At 51.3% G+C, this 17,101-nt stretch overlaps 2 protein-coding genes across 3 annotated transcripts; both read right to left on the reverse strand.

Annotated features, from left to right (window-relative positions):
• Nucleotides 1-2,035: 2,035 nt before the first annotated feature.
• On the reverse strand, nucleotides 2,036-9,250 carry TSPYL2 (TSPY like 2). Of its 2 annotated transcripts, none has more exons than XM_044911702.1 (7): nucleotides 8,293-9,250; nucleotides 6,948-7,025; nucleotides 6,713-6,824; nucleotides 6,482-6,627; nucleotides 6,248-6,345; nucleotides 4,893-5,719; nucleotides 2,036-2,751 (listed from the first exon to the last, which is right to left on the reverse strand). In XM_044911702.1, the coding sequence occupies exons 1-7, from the start codon at nucleotides 9,097-9,099 to the stop codon at nucleotides 2,582-2,584; spliced, it is 2,238 nt and encodes a 745-aa protein (XP_044767637.1). In that variant the 5' UTR covers nucleotides 9,100-9,250; the 3' UTR covers nucleotides 2,036-2,581. The 2 variants fall into 2 exon arrangements, with proteins under 2 accessions (XP_044767637.1, XP_021554369.1); XM_021698694.1 differs by having other exon boundaries at nucleotides 2,036-2,766; nucleotides 4,884-5,719.
• A 3,931-nt stretch (nucleotides 9,251-13,181) lies between these two features.
• GPR173 (G protein-coupled receptor 173) lies at nucleotides 13,182-14,373 on the reverse strand. The gene has a single exon (XM_021698574.1). The coding sequence runs from the start codon at nucleotides 14,371-14,373 to the stop codon at nucleotides 13,252-13,254; it is 1,122 nt and encodes a 373-aa protein (XP_021554249.1). The 3' UTR covers nucleotides 13,182-13,251.
• Nucleotides 14,374-17,101: the final 2,728 nt, after the last annotated feature.

Genomic DNA, 17,101 nt, shown 5'->3' on the forward strand with positions numbered 1-17,101 from the left:
GATCCTGAACTCTCAGCTCTGGCCAGGCTAGAGTCTCCTCTACCCACCTCTGACAGTGCAGTCCCAGGTGAGAACCAGAGGAATCAAAGCCTTCATGCTCCCCCCCCCGGAAAACATTTATCAGAATCATGGAGTAGGTCAAAGATCTGGTGTTCCAACTATTTCAGAGTTGGCCCAGGGAGGGAAGGGGCCTTGCCAAAGGTCCCACAAGAACCTGGCAGTCATCCTTGACTCCTCTCAGTCCCCTCTTTTCCCATATCTAAAGCCCATTGATTCCAGCATGTAAAAAGCTCTCACAGAACAGACAGGTTTCTTGTGCAGGAGAATTCCAATTAATTTATGTAGATACTTCCCCCTCGAGGAGATGGAGCTGAACTCCCCACTCCCTAAGCATGGGCTACACTTAGTGGCTTCCTTCCAAAGAGTATGGTATGGAAAGGGGGCTGGGGCAGGGAGGCGGAGTAACTTTACTGTGGAGAAGCCTGACATACACTACTACCTCAGCCAGGTGAGCAGAGTTAACATCAACAGTGATAAGACATATTGATAGTATGTACCCTTGATATGATGAGGATGGCATTTTCCTCCTGTGATCTTCCTTCCTCAAACCCATAACCCTAATCTAATCATGAGAAAGCACATCAGACAAATCCCAATTGAGGGACATTCTACAAAATACCTGACCATTATTGCTCAAATGTTGATGACTCTAGGTTATCAAAAACCAGGAAAGTCTGAGAAACAGTCAGTCACAGCCAAGAGGAGCCTGTGAGGACATGACAACTAAATGTAATATGCTATTCTGGATGGCATCCTGTAACAGAAAAATTACCTTAAAAACTAAGGCAATCTGAATAAAGTATGGACTTTAGTTAATAGTATTGATACTGGTTCATTAATTGTGACAAATGTACCATGCTAATGCAAGATGTTAACAATGGAGGAAACTCGCTGTGGGGTATATGGGTACTCTCTGTATTATCTTCGCAATAATTCTATAAATCTTAAACTTTTAAAATAAAAAATGTACTTAAAAAACCTCCCATATCCGCCCATTACACCATTCTCACCTGAGGATAGCGTCAATTTCCTCACTGCTCTCCCTCCCTCCAATCCATTCTCCTGGCATCCAGCAGAGGGCATTCTCCGAAACGGAAATCTGACTGTATCTGACGCTTTCCATTAAAACATGGGCGTTGGATGGAAAATTCTGGAGGTATATTGCAGAAGACCAACCTGTATATTTGTTTAAGTTATCATTATGAGCCACAAAGAATCTGGAGGTATTTCTGATGTCCGCCGAAATAAAGTTACTCTATCCAAAATCTAAAACAAGTAAGCCTTTCCAAGCTCTGCCTTTCAGACACCCAACTCCCGACCCCTCCCCCACCCCATCACACAGCTACCTAGTAATTTCCCTCTGCTTTCCCCTTCTCTCTATGCACTCTTTGGCTCGAGCCATCTTTTCTTGCCTTCTCTTCCAGGCCCAGTTCCAGGAATCCTGCACCCTCTAAAACGGGAGAGCATTCCTGCATTATTAGGATGTAATGTCTTGACAGATTATCATTTTTTAAAAACTACATGCAAATGAGAAAAATGGATTCCAATGGCTCCCCATGCCCAGCTCACACTAGGCCTGAGGAAAGGTTTGACGCACGATAAATAAAAAGATGAATCACTGAACAAATGGATATTCTAGGGCGCAGGGCGTTTCTGTGCGCCTGCGCAAGAGGGGATGGCGTGGGAAGCTGTTTGCTACCTGCCGGGGTCCATTGCTGCCGCTGGTAGGGGGTGGGGCTTTCTCAGCCTCGCCCTGCCATTGGCCAGGATGGTCCGCATTGGTCTGACGCAACACCTCTGCGGCCTGCAGAGCTCTCCCCGAGAAAGCCAAACATCCCCCCCCCCCCACCCACACACCACCATCTTGCAGACCAATGCATAGAGGAGACAGCGATTTGAGGGTCTGTGGAAGAGAGAGTGGCTCCTGGGGATGGCTCGCCAAGCAGGACAAAAGACTAGAAGCAGCACGTTGAATTTGCTCAGAATTTTATTAGGATTACCAAGGTTCACAAGGAACAAGGAGGGGCTTCTGGGGGAGGGGGGGTAGGAACACCGCAATGACAAGCGGCCTTGCATAGACACCAAGGCGGGCTAGTGGGCACAGCGTGGGGGGGGGGGCGCGAGGGATGGAGGGAAAGAGAGGCTTGGGAGAACATGGTGGCAGCAGAGCCCCCCAAGGCCACAGCGGCCCTCCCCGCTTCGGGATCAAGGGTGTCCACTCCACACAGCACGAGGAGGGGGATAGAGGGGCCCTGACCAAGGCATCACAATAAATACGTTTAGCAGCACACAGAAGCCTGCAGGGGAGGAGGGCCAAAAGGAAGGGGGAATCCCCCTTTCCCTCCCCCCAAAATAAGAACTCTGCAATTACTAAACCATAAAAATAAACTTTTAACCCGTGTACGAAGTCGGTCACCCCCCAGAAGTGCAATGTGGGGCCGCGCGGCCCTAGCTGAGGGGGAGGGCAAATGGGGCAGGGGGAGGGGGATACAGAGAGGCATCCCCTGCAAGGGTAAAATGTTTATCCAGTTTTGCCCCTCTTCCCCGGGTTGGCCCAAGCATTTTGGACCTGAAGCACCTCCTCCATGTCGGAATCTTCAGAGTCTTCTCCTCCTTCTGAGTCTTCTTCGATCCCTTCCTCGTCGCTTCCATCCTCATTATCGCTTCCATCCTCATTATCGCTCTCCTCCCCTTCTTGTTCACTGTCTGCAAGGAGGGAGAGAGGCAAGGAGGGGAAAACCGGAGGGTTATTAGATGAACAGGTAGATGTCATTCTTTTTTTGTTGTTTGTTTAAACAATAGAAATTTATCTTCACACAGTTCTGGAAGCTAGAGGATAGCACTCTTAACAGGGAACAGAGCCCATAGCCAGGGTTTTGGGGGCCTGGAACACTTGCTAAGCACCTCTGCTTGGTGTGTGTGTGTGTGTGTGTGTCTGTCTGTCATGTGTGTGTATGTGTGTACACTCAAGCAAGCCTGGAGTGAGGGAGGAGTGGAAGGGAAGCAGGAAAGCAGGGTGGGCTCCCTGTCTCTGGCCTATCAAAATTGATACATCTCTGAAAGTCGCTTTTTCTCCCCCTGTAATGTGTTAATGTGTGTGTCTTCCTGAGCTCTGACCTCAGCTGAATAAACGTTCTGTTCATTCCAAGGCAGCTCCCCTCCTTCTCCACAGTCTGATCCAAACAGGCCCAGTCTGTCTTCTTTAGCCCAATTCCCCACCCCCACTCCTACCCTAGGGCTGGGCAGATAGCGCTTCCTCCCCTTCTCTGAAAGAAGATGCCATCCGGTGGCAACTCCTTGTTTCCCTACTCTAACTGAATATATGTCTACATTGAATTTACTCACTCATTCAATGCCTTCTTCCTTGCCCCTGTCCTCAATGGAAGTTTGCCAGAGACCCCATGGCCAAAACCCCCAGGAGTGGTTGGTCTTCCAGCTCCTTCTACCTCCCCCAGGGGCCCGCCTCTCCAAGGTCTGCCTGCCCACAGCCAGGCTCAAACATCTCCCTTGCCCACCCTCTACCAATACCTTCCTAGCTAAGGTTTGACTCTACTGCCTTGCCCCTTGCTCATTCCCTCCTATTTCACTGTGGGTCTGGCTCTGCCCCCACTAATATATTGAAACTACTCTTGCCAAGGTCATAGCCCTAAATCCAATGGACACATCCCAGTCCTCATTTTACCTGACCTTTCAGCAGCACTGGATACTGCTGACAATCCCCGCCTTCTGAGAACGTTCCATGACTCAGTTCTCTTCCTAATTCTACCCTCTCAAGAGCCTCACTTTCCTCATCCATAATAGCACCTACCTCTTAAGAGTTGCTGTGAGGATCAAATGAATTAATAAAATAAGTAAATCATTTAGAATAGTGCCTGGCACATAGTAAACACTTCATTAATGCTAACTGGTCCCAGAATCCAGGGCTAGGATTCTGCTCTGGCTTGTTACCCCCTTTACTTACATCTTCTGACTTCCCAGACATATAACCAATCACCTGCCTGGGCTACCTGTATCTTATGTCTGACAAGCCTTTCCAACCCGATGTTCCTCCCTGCATCTCATCAATCCTGCCACCATGTCATTCCCCATCCTAAGAAATGGCACCTCTGTTTGCCAGTCATCCAGGCCAGACCAAACCTGGAAGTCATCTTAAATACTGCCTTCTCCCTCAAACCCCCACATGCAAGCCTTCCTCAGCATTTTCTAAAATGCATGCTTTGGTGAAGAGTAAACAATAGCTTCTGTGGTCAAGAAGTTTGGGAAATGCTGGGTTCCACAATGTTTAAATGGGTTTCTTACAGCAGGACTTTTCAGAGCCTTTAAGGTGCATGTACATGTGACTCTACCTGAGAATATTAATGTATGCAGTATGTCCCCAACATAACTGACTACTGGACGTTTTTGTGAGAAGCAGTTTTCAGGACTAGTGAAGAATCCTCCCAAAAGACAAACAAGCCTGAGAGTTCCCTGAAACCCTTGCCTGCGTACAGAGTATGCTGAATTATGTTTGTCACTTCCCCCCTCTTTCTGTGTGTGAGCCTGTCCTTCTCAGTTTTCTACCCACCTTCTCCTATCTCTTCACTCTTCCTGTGTCTTTTGCTCTGTTACAACCTATCTACCCACCACCTAGAAATGGAATCTATTTCTTTGGTTCTGCTACATTTGTAAGTTAAAGGTTCCCTGGCCTTGCTTTATTTAAAAAGTCGCACAAAATGCTTCTTTTCTCCACAAGAGCAGACTGTATTCATGCCTTGATGCCTTGACCCTGGCCAGCTTTTCTGAGAAGAGAAAAGGAGGGAAGACAAGAGGGGCTCTAGGCTCACCTTCCTCACTGCCCTCTTCTTCCTCCTCCACTGATGATTCTTCTTCAGAGATGTTCTCTACCTCATCCTCATAGTCATCCTGGTTGTTGCTGTTATCCTGATCCTTGTCAGGATCATCAATGTCATTCTTGTAATCTTCGATGTCTCTGTCATCATCATCGCTGCCTTCATTGTCACCTTCATTGCCATCATCATCACTGCCTTCGTTGTCGCCTTCATTGCCGTCATTATCTTCATCATCACTGCCCTCATTGTCTCCTTCATTGTCACTGTCGCTGCTGTCCTGGTTGTTGCCATTGCTGCAATGGTTGCCACCTTTGGGGTTCTCATCATCACCATCAGGGTTCTCGTCACCATCAGGGTTTTCATCGTCATCAGTATTCTCTTCATTGTCATCAGGGTTCTCTTCATTGTCATCAGTGTTGTCCTCAGGGTTCTCGCTGTTTTCATCAGGGTTCTCATTGTTGTCAGGATTTTCGTTGTTGTCATCGGCACTCTCATTGTTGTCGGTGGTCTCGTTGTCATCAGAGCTCTCATTATTATCAGTGGTCTCGTTGTCATCAGGGCTCTCATTGTTGTCGGTGGTCTCGTTGTCAGGGCTCTCATTGTGGTCAGGGCTCTCACTGTCACAGAGACTCTCGCTAATGTCAGTTATCTCATTGTCAGTGGTCTCAAAGCAGTCGGTGGTCTCCATGAAGTCAGAGATCTTGACGTCATGAATGGTCTCATTGTCGGTGATACCATCGCTATCTGAGGTCTCGCTGATAATGTCTTCCATTACATGATAGTCATCAGAGTCTTCCAGGATCACCACCTCACACTTGTCCCTGTTTTTACTGTGGAGAAGGCTGAGGTTGAGTATAGGGTTGGTGGAAGGCAAGGCAGACACTGAAAGGTAGTAACTGGGGAGCCAGCAGGCTACAAGGGATCCCAGGGATGAGGTTAGGGTGGGGAAAGTCCCATTTCTGCTCCTGACTACATGACCTCAGGCCAATCACACCCCATTTATGGGCATCATTCCCCACTTGTAAAACATCTTGGACTGGGGGCGCCTGGGTGGCTCAGTCGTTAAGCGTCTGCCTTTGGCTCAGGTCATGATCTCCAGGTCCTGGGATCAAGCCCTGCATCAGGCTCCCTGCTCAGCGGGGAGTCTGCTTCTCCCTCTCCCCCTGCCTCTCCCCACTGCTCCTACTCTCTCTCTGTATCTGTCTCAAATGAATAAATAAAAAATTCTTTAAAAAAAAAAAACATATTGGACTGGATTCTCTCAAAGGTCCCTTTGGCTCTATAAATCCTGTGTGACATTAGCCTAATCTTTGTCCCATCCCTAACAAACCACCTCTCAGCCACCAAACCCCCATCACCTTTCTTCCTTTTCTTGCTTCTTTTTGTTTGCCCTGTAGCCCCCTTCTCCCATCATGTAGTAGCGCAGAGGGTTAACCCACAGGTCGTTTTTGATAATCTGTTGAAAGAGAGGGTGGGTGGGGGGAAGGGGAACAGAGTTATGAGTACAAGCCCCAGAGCCTACTCCCAATTCGCCAAGCATCCAGAGGCAAGCCTAGCAAGGCTTTCTCTGGCAATGCCAGGAGGGGCCCCACCTCAGCAATCCTGTCAGCCTCTGGGAGGCTGTGGTTTGAGAACCAGCTGAAGAAGCTGTGGTTGGTGTCCTGGTTCCTGTGCCTGCGGGCCTGGGGTTCCTGGCCCCGGTGCCAGCGGATTGGAGTGGAGTGAGACACCAGCCGGCCTGGGGGGAAAGGAGGCTATGGAGAGGGCAGCGGACAAGGACAGATGGGGTGGGGGTGTGGATTTTCCCTAGGACTGCCTCTTACCAGAGCGGTTGCGCTGGAACTCCTTGACAATCACCATGTTTGTGAAGTAGGGGTTTGTCTGGAAGTACAGCTTCATCTTGTAGCCCATGGAGATATGTCTGAGATCCTGTACCTGCTCAGGGTATAGGTAACGTTGGAATACCCACCACACCAAGGCCCCTCCCACCCCACCCCCCTCACCTCCAAGGGCCAGATCCTTTGCCCAATCCTAGTAAAAATGTATCTTTGGCCTGACCTGCAGATTGGTCAAGTAGCGGAAAATGTCTTCATCACGTCGGTTGATCAAGATTGAAATTTTGGGGTGGTTGAGGAACTGATGGAGGGAGCAGTTTAGGTCAAGGAGTGACTGTTCAATGAGAGAAGGAGGGAGGGAAGGCCAGGCAGGGCAGAGCAAAAGAGAGGCTGGAACAGAATTCCCTCTGTGTTGATGTGATGTGTGTGGAGCAAGTGGACTTTTCTTCCCATGATACTATGTGGTGAGCCTGTGTTTATGTGATGTCAAACCTCTGTATTAGGTTGCCTTGCCTTGGTTCATATTTGCTGTGTGTCTGGGTGCTAAGGGTCTACGTCTCTGTGATGTTGTGTCCCTGGGTGCTGAGAGTTTGTATTCAGAAGACATTGTGTGTCTGGGGGCTAAAGGCCCATGCCCTAGTGATGTTATATCTGGTTGCTGAGGGCCTGGAGTCACATGATGTTATTTGGGTGTTATAGGTCTGGGTCCACATGATATTGTGTATCTGGGTCTGAGGGTTTGTGTCCAAGTGATGCTGTGTGTCTGCAGGCTGAGGACCTGTGGCCACAAAATACTGTGTGTGCCTGAGTGCTGACAGCCTGTGATCATGTGATACTTTGTAGGAGTGCGCCAATGGTCTATATCCATGTAATTCCCCCAGGAAGTTAAGCCCGTGTTCCTAACATGTTGCATGTATGTATGTACGTGCCCCAGAGATAAGCTTTTTACCAATAGTGAATGAGATTCTTCTTACTCTCTTATTTCCTCCATTTAACTCCTTGATCTCCACTTCTAGGTACTCCTTTGCCTGACCCTTTAGGGGCTGGAGCCCCTTTCTATCCCCCATCTCTCCAGCCAGGACTGGGGTCTCCCTCGTATCTAAGCAGAGACCTAACCTTGCAGAGCCAGGTGTGACTTAGGCACCCTTTCTGGGCAATTTCTCTGCTATGTGACCTTCCCCTCCCTCTTCACCATATCTGAGTCAGTTCATCTTCTGTGTGTCCCTCCCCTCCTCCTTTCACCATCTCTGGTCTAATTTTTCTGCTGTGTGCCCTTCTGTTACCCTCCCCATTTCACTGCCTGTGATCCATTTTTTTTTTTATATTATGTTCCTCCTCTCCCCTCTTCCCCATCTGTGGCCCAGGTTTTATGCTGTGTGCCCCTCTCCCCCTTCACCATCTCTATCTAGTCCAGCTTCTCTGATGTTTTGCCCCTCTCCTTCCATTCCTCCTCCACCAAACCTAGTCATTTTTCCAATAAGGGTCCACCCCCACACCCTTCCCCCCCCCACCTCCCCCCCCCATTTTGTCATGGGCTCCTAGCCCATGAATATAGATGACAAGGATACTGCTTTGACCCAGAAGCCTGGGATATGCTGGATGATGAGGTCTCTGCGCTCCAGGAAGGGTCTTCGCATCTGGATGAACTTGCGCTTCAGACGGAGGAAGGCCTTGCCTGCCTTGATGTTCACCGCCTCCAGGTCCAGTTGAATGTTTTCCAGTGCCTGCAGGATGCACTCTATCTTCTCGGCATTCCTCTCCTTGCTTTCCTTTTTCATCTTCCTCTGCTTCCTCTTCCTCCTCCTCCTCCTCTTCCTCACACTCTCCTTTTCATCCTCGTCGTCATCTTCCACTATGATGATAGCCTCTTCCTTCCCCCTCGGACCGGCTAACCTCTGGTACCCCCACTCCCCTGCGCTACAGGTTTCTAGGGCCTTCTCTCCGGCAAAACTGCTGGGCTCTATAACCTGAAAGTCAATTTCCAGACTTCCCCCAGAAGCCTCCGAAGGAGAGAAGGTTTCTAGGCTCTCCGTGGGAGGGGGCGCCCCCCCATACCCTGACTCCATCGCAGGCTCCCAGCCGGGACTCCCAGCACCCAGGGTGAAGTACGCACGGATCCCTCCCTCCTCCAGAATGACATAGGGCGGCGGTGGGGGCAGAGCGGGGCCCAGGCCCACCCCCCTCATGTCAGCCAGCACCTGTGCCGCCTCGGTTTCCTCCCGGAGCCTCGGGCGCTGCTCGGGTGGAGGTAGGGGCAGTCGCAGGAGCGGCGGCGGAGGCGGCGGAGGCGGCAGCGGCAGCTGGTCGTGCTGAGACGGCTCTGAGCTACTCAGGCGGCGGGCCTTGGCCGGAGGCCCCTCATCCTGGCGGTCCATGGTGACCGCGCTCACAGGTCAGGGGCTCACACTCGCCCCTTCGCTCTCAGCCAGGCCGCCGCTGCCTCTCACACCTGAAGCTCAGCCGCAGCACCTCACGCGAGCAGCTCTCCTCACAGCCTCGCTCTGGCGTTCCCTCCCACAGCGCCTGCCCTACTCCCTCCGCGCCAAGCGTCCAGGACCCGCCCCCTCCCTGACGCAAAGGGCCCGTTCTGCCTCTCCATTGGCTGCCAGCCTCCGCCGAGACGCTCGCACTCCCTCGACCTCTGCCCGCTCTCACGCAATCTGCTTGCCAACACCACACCTCATCGCTTTCCGATTGGCTCCTCTCGGGCCCGCCAATCATCGGGCTGACTCCCCCAGCGACGAGAGGGACACTGCAGGGCGATTGGCCTCAAGGAAAGCTGAGGGGAAGAAGCCCCTCTCCCTCACCCTTCCAGCGTTTTATCCAATGGGAAAAGTACCAGTGGCTATGAAGACCAAAAAACAAAACAAAAATCAAACGCAGGCTCTGAGCAGGATGTGCTCAAATAAAATTGGGAGAGCCTCGGTGTCGTTTTCCCCCTTCTCTGCCCTCCCCTCAACAACTACGCACTTCTTAAATCTGCCCCTTCCTCTCTTCCCGGCGTTTGTCCCTGTGGCCACATCACGGGGCTAGGGTTGCCCTAAAGGAGCCTGGAATTTAGAAACCTAGGACCTTTGATCTGGGGCCAGAGTTTGACGCGGCGTTCTGTATCTCTGCAAAATGGCTCTAGAAATAATCACACACACGAAAGTAACTTCCTCTGCGTCATTAAAATGATTGTGGTTCCGTTCGTCCGCCAGATTTTTCTAGAGTTTTCTATCTCTTCGTCCACTCGATACTTGCCCTCCTTCCAATCCTTTCCTCAGTGTATGCCGTTTTAATTGCATTTTAGATTTTGGGGGGTCAGATTGATGGTCTTTCCTGACGCATGGTGGTGGGGTTCTGGCTTTGGTCTGGGATTCACATCACGGGTGTGCTCCTCACTTTGTAGCCCTAACCAAATCACTGCCTCTCTCTGAGTTTCGGTTTCCTCTCCTCTAAATTGGGCATCCTTAAGACACGTAGGAAACTGCCCATTGCAGCCTTTCTGTGGTGGCAGGAAATTGGAGGCAACCTAGAGACCCATCACCAGGGGAATGGATAAGAAAAATGTGGTATATGTAGAAGATGGACCACTAGAATGAATTAGATCTACGTACAGCAACAAGGCTGAATCTCTCAAGAACAGAATGTTGAGTGAAAAAAGAAACAGAACAAGATTTATAGTACAATACTGTTTATGTAAATCAAAACACATAACAATACCATATATTTTTCACAGATACACATATATGTAAATAAACACATGAACGGTGAATTGGAAGGACATACATTAAATACACGAGAGTGGGTGCCTATGTGGGAGGGGGTATTGGATCAGGGATGGGTGATGAAGGGGAAGAAACAAAACAAAACAAAGAATAAAAGGGACTCGCATGGGCCAACGATGATGTAGTGTGCCAAGAACTGAGGAGTATGGTCAACTCAATTCTGTGCACCTGAGAGAATAAGTAAATAAATAGTAAATTGAGTGCCCAGGGAGCAGGCTAGCTGGGTAGACTCCCAGGCTTAGGTTTATCCCCCCTGTAACATCCCTCCTCTGAATTTAGTCAAAGCTTACCAAAGTCCCAGCGGTATACAGTGGACTCTTCAGAAGGGCTCCCATCCCCGACTGAGCAGTCCCTCCAGAAGCCATTACTTTGTAGGGGGCATTTTCTAACCCTGTTAGTTCCCCATTCAGGTTTGATCCCCAATTCCCAGTGCCTATTCTCCAAAGTGGTCCACTTTCAGGAACACCTTGTTTGCATTTTGGAGAGGAGACTGATACAGGAGTTGGAATGGTACCCGGGGGCTCCAGGCTTTGGGAAGAGATGGGGTTCTCAAGTATCCTGTCCCCCCATGTTCAGAGCCTGGGCCAAAGGAGGAAGATTTTATGGGATGGGAGTCTACCCTCTTGCTGCATACATACGTACGGTTTTAAAATTCTTTTCTCCAACCACTCTACTTCCTACTGCAGGCACATAACTCTAGTTTGTCTCCTTTCAATTAGGTGCATACATGTATGTGTGTGTGTGCGCCATATGTCTCCACATACAGGCATTTGCTCACATGTGTGCACCAGGCAGTGGTGCCTCCCCACACAAAGTCACACAGACACAGTCCCACTTGACCATACCTCCCCACATGTGGTCATGCAGACAGGACACACACACACACACACACACACACACACACACACACACAGAGTCAGAAAGAGAAAACATCCAATATAGCATTGTTCTTTTCAGTTTTCCATTTACAAAATCCAATGGTGAATCCAGGCAGTTAGAAAAAAGAAATGGAGGAAAACCCTCCAGAATGTACCCTACCTACTCCCACCCCTGTGGTTCCCCCCACCCCATTCCCTGGGAAAGGCACCCCCATCTCTATCACTGAGAGAACAGGTACCCTCCACCCCAGCCTCTCAGCCACTCTGGCCTGCCTTTCCAGGGCCACTCCACAGCCAGGCTCATTCATGTCTCTCCTGCCTAGAGTGCCCTCCCCATTCCTCTAGGGTCAAGGCTTCCCCAGTTCTGGGGCTGTCGTGGGGGTAGGGAGGGAGCTTAGGACAACGGTTTCTATCAGGAAGGGAAAGGGGGTAGATAAATACAGATCTCCCCCTCCCCCAGGAAACGAGAGGGGGACAAAAAATCCGGGCAAGGCCAGGCAAAGGAATGCCAGCTTGGCTCACCAGTCCATAAGAACTGGCAGTGATGTGAGCCCAGAGTGGACTCTGCCCTGGGAGGGAGGCTTGGGCTCTCCCACCTGGAGAATCTGGCTGCAGTCTGCTCCACTTTGGGTGGAGGAAGGAAGGAGGAGAAGGACTGTTCAGGGGAAGGAAGTTGGGGGCTGAGGGCCCAGAAGGCCAAGGGCTACCAAGAGGGGCTTGAGGCCCCCGAGGCTTGAAGGGGACAAAAAGAGGTCAGATAGGAATAGACTCAAGTCCACAGTGCCTTGGAGCTTATATCACTGTGTGTTATACCAAGGCCACCCCCCAACTTTTCATCCTCAGGAGAATAGTGTGAACCCAGGAGACAATTCTGGGGTTGGTTCTGCTCTGACCCCAGGTGCTGGGATCCAGTTACTCTGGGGAGTTTGGCTCTCTCCCTACACTTCCCTGGGGGAATGCTCCTGCCTGTATGGCACCCACATCAGCCCTAGTGGGGCTGGAGTGGATTTCCATCCTCAGGAAGAAGAGTTGGGGGCTGGGGATCCAGGAGGCAGCTCGAAAGAATGCAGCCAAGCTCGGGTCTCTTCAGCTCGAGGCGTGCAGCTCACATCCTGTTCTTCACCTAGCCTGGGCCCATCCCAGGGGTCCTTCTCCCTCCCCTCCTGGCTTCTTGAACAGATGCTCAAGAAACACTTGGGAGGTCTGGACATGGTGGGGAGGGACAGGAAACCAGGCTTGGGACCAGGGTTAGCTTAAAACAACATTGCACACAACATAGCAATTAAACGTCTCTGCTCCCTGGGGACTCAGCACCCCCTTTGGTCCTGGTTGTCAGCAGATGAATTTCTCCTTAAACATCCAGCCCTTGCTAAAGGACTCGGAAGGGGAGGGTGCATGGGAGCAGAGGGGGCAATAAGAGCTCTGGAAGTCTATTTTACAGGACAAATTTCCCACTTCTGGACTATGTCAGAAGGAGAGACATTAAAGCAAGAAAGCCTGTCTCCTCAGCTGTTAGTAGAAAAACCTGCATTCTCAGTCTTAGTTTCTTTTTCTGAATTGTCACTTCTGAGAGAGAGAGGATGAAAGAGAGAGAAAGAAAGAGAGAGAGAGAGAGAGAGAGGAAAGGAGAGAGATTGTAGAAGTGGAGAAGGAGGCAGCGGAGACAGGCCCCACAGCATTAGAAACGCCTCTTTCCCAGTCCCCCACCCCAGTCTCCAAACCTGGGGAGCTGTTGGCAAAGGTGCCTCGATTCCGGGTGGTTCGAGGGGCTAGGGCTGGAGCTCAGAAAGGCTCCTGTATGGGGCCCACCCTTCCCTTACTGCTGGCCCCATCACGGTAGCCATGACCTTCTCCCTGCCTGTCTGCCTACCAGCTTGCTTCACATGACACAGTAGGGTTCTCTGGGAGCCGGGGCACCTCCTGTGCCCCAGCAGGGGGCATGAGTCCTCAGGCACTTCTTGAGGTCCTTGTTGAGCAGGAAGCAGACGATCGGGTTGACAGCAGCCTGGGCGAAGCTCATCCAAACAGCGGTGGCCAGGTAACGGTGGGGCACGGCACAGGCTTTCACAAACACTCGCCAGTAGCAGGCCACGATGTAGGGTGACCAGAGGAGCAAGAAGAGCAGTGTGATCGCGTAGAACATACGGCCCAGCTGCTTTTCACCCTTGACCTCGTCCATGCCCAGCAGCCGCCGGCTGGCTGCGTGCCCATTCTGCCTGATACCCAGCAGGGTTGGTGGCATGGGCCCACGGCCAAAGCCAGCGATCCAGTTGGCAGCAGCCTGGCCAGTGGCCCCAGGGCCATGGAATGTCCAGTTCTGGCTGATGGCGGGCACCATCTGCACTGGCTTCATCTTGCGGTGACGATACTCGAAGAGGAGCAGCTTGCCATAGACAGCATGTGTAGCTGCCATGAGCACAGCCAACATAAGCATGAAGCCCAGCGTGTCATTGGCCTTGAAGTAGCGATGCTCAAAGATGCACTGGTCCTCCTCGCGGATAAACTTGTAGGTGCCCACATCAAAGACGGGTGGGAAGGCCATGGCCACAGACAGGGTCCAGGCCATGCAGATGACAGCTGCGCATGTCCAGAGTGTCATGCGCTTGGCATAGAAGCGGTGGTGGGCGATGGCCATGTAGCGGGTGACGCTGATGCAGAACAGCATGAAGGCCGCATGGAAGCAAAAGAGCACGGCCATAAAGGCCACAATCTTGCAGCTGAGCGCACTGAAGGTCCATGAGGAGCCGTGGCGCACAGAAGCCAGCACAAAGGGGAAGCAGACGGCAGAGCGTATGCCATCGGCCAGGCACAGGTCCAGCAGAAAGTAATAAGGAGCCTTGTGCAGGGCACGCTCCTTGAGCACCAGCAGGGACAAGATGGCGTTGCCCGCCAGGCTTACGCACATGATCAGTCCCAGCAGCACCAGCTTCACGTAAGCTGATGCCGATGGTGGGGACAGTGCGCCGCTCACCTCTTCGGGCTCTCCGGTAGTGTTGGCCATCCTGAGGGGCGGGGGCTGCTCCCAGCCCTACGGGATCAGCCAGTCCGGTATTCGATGGGCCCTGGAGGACTCCATCAGTTGTCCTGTTGGGCTGCACCTGCAAATGGGGATAATGGGGGAGACGCAGACAGAGAGAGACAGAGAGATGCCGGCAGGAGAGAGCCAGAGAGAAAAACGTGGACAGAGGCACAGAGACAGAGTGAGAAAGGAGAGAACAGAACAAAAATGGTGACAAAGATATAAATGGATACAAATTGAGAGGGAAATGGGGGAATGAGAATGAGAAGAGATAAGAAGAAACAGAACCAGAGACAGGGAGAGAGGGAAAGGGAAGACAGAGATAGAGATGGAGAGAGAAAGAGAGGGAGAGAGAGAGAAACACAAGAAAAAGAGACAGCGAGAAACAGATGGAAAGAAAGGTGAGGAAGAAACAGAAAGGGCAGTGTTAGTGGGTCTACACGGTCTCCGCACTTACTCCCCGGCTGGTGTCAGGCCCTGCCCCTGGCCCACTACTCCTCCTACCCCCTCCCTGCTGGGGGAGGGGGCTGCTTCACCTCTCTGGATGTCCTCCGTTACCTGTTTCCTCCCTTGGGGGGGGGTCTGTGGGGCGGGGGTGTTGGTGCGGCTCTTCTCCCCCTTTGCAAAGCCCTAAGGTTATGTTCTTCAAACTTTTTTGACTGCTACCCATAGTAAGCCAAACATTTTACATCACAACCTGGTACACATACACATACGTGCCCACATAACTGAACCAAAAGTTTCACAAAACAGTACTGATCCTATGTGTAATGTACCCCGTTAGTTCTATTCTATTTCACGACTTTTTGTTAATGCTGGTAGCCACCCATTAAATGAGCTTTTTTATTCATGATCAGGAATGCGCTTAGCATGCTCAAGAAAGAGTGGGAAGACCAGTGTGGTTGGAAAAGGGCGGGGAGGGGAGACAGTGGTAGAAAGTGAAGTCACAGAAGTGTCTGGAGCCAGACTGTTTAGGGCTGTGGGCCATGATAAGGACTTGGGTTTTTATTTTAAGTGGGGCAGGGAGTATTGTGAATATAAAGATATGAGTGTGCTTGTGTGCATTCATTCATTGAAAAGCGATTTATTGAGCATCTACTGTATGCCAGGCACTGGGGACACAGCTGTGAACCAGATAGAAAAGGATCCCTGCCCTTACGGAGCTGATATTCTAGATGATAAGGAAGATATATAGGTGAAGTATAGGAGGTCAGATGATGATAAGTTCCTAAAAAGAAAAGTAAAGGAGGGAAAGGGGATAGGAAGTGCTAGGGGTGGGGGAGGTATACTTTTAGATGAAACGGACAGGGAAGGCTTCACGGAGGCGGTGTCATCTAAGCAAAGACTTAAAGGAGATGAGAGTGAGCCATGTGGTTATTGGAGAGAAGAGAAGTCCAGGCAGAGGGAACAGCTAGCGCAAAGGCCCTGAGGTGGGATCACACGTGGTGTATTTGGGAAGAGCAAGGGGGCTACTGTGCAGGGAACGGAGTGAGTGATCAGAAAGCAGTGGGACTTAAGGTCAGAAAGGCGGTGAGGCCAGATCATGTAGGCCATGGTGAAGACTGTGACTTTTACTCTGAGAGGGGAGCCATGGGAGCAGAGGTGAGATGTGATATGACTTGGGGTTGAAAAGGATCCCCCTCGCTGCTGTGGGGAGCACAGACCAGGTAGGGCAAAGGTGGAAGTAGGGAGACTACACAGGAGGCTCCTGCAGTAATTCAGGTGAGAACTAATAGCACTCTGTGTCCCTTGCCCTGCTTTATTTTTCTTTGTAGAACTATCTCTTCTCATGCACTATATAATTTACTTAAAATTCAGTTTATTGCCTGTCTCTCCCTATTAGAATGAAAGCTCCACAAGGGCAGGGAGTAGAGACTCAGATACTCTCCTCTAGAAGAGCAGTGCATAGCACAGTAGGCCCTCAGTCAAAGGCTGCCATATCAATTGGCTGAGGGACTAAAGGGGCTGGTGGCTCAGGGAGGGCTGCCTGGAGGCATCCAGGTGGGATTTGCTGAAAGGCAGCCTGGGCAGTACAGGAGTGGGAGGGCACGGGCCAAGCTTGCGGGGAGGGGAACAGGAGGGTTCCTGGTGTGTGTGAGCTGGGGGCTAGCGGGGGAGGAGTGTGATAACGTAACATGATAGGTCCCAGAGGGAAGGAAGCAAGCTGGAGAAGCTCAAAACTACTGTTGGGGCTGGGATGGGCTTGAGGTTGAGGGACATGGGGCTGAGTGGAACCTTTCTACCCTCTCCCTCCCAGGAAGTCACCCCTCGGTATTGTTTCCCAGCTCGCTCCAACCTGGCCTGCCACAGCCACCAGGGGCCAAGCTTTTTTGATGGTACCCCGAAGTCTCAGACACAGTGCCAATAGGCCATGAGAAGGTGCTAGGGCAGGGGCTTGGGAGAAGTGGGGTTGGTGGGCCCCCTTTCAGCCCCCTCAAGGCCTGATAGCTCCCACAGAACTGTGGACCAGCTGACCGCTGGGTGTGTGTAAATTTGTACACACATGCACACACATACTCCTTAGCCTTGAGGGGAAGCAGGGGGAAAGCATTAGAGACAGAGAGAGATTGAATATAAAAGAGAATCAGAGAGACACACAGAGAGTGACAGAGGAGAGAGGTTTGCGAGAGAGAGACAGAGACATAGGAGGGAAAGGGGGAGAAATAAACAGAGAAAGGGGAGCAGGCCTTCCACACAAACAGGAAGAGAC

This window comes from Neomonachus schauinslandi, chromosome X (assembly GCF_002201575.2).
Source record: "Neomonachus schauinslandi chromosome X, ASM220157v2, whole genome shotgun sequence".
NCBI lineage: Eukaryota > Metazoa > Chordata > Mammalia > Carnivora > Phocidae > Neomonachus > Neomonachus schauinslandi.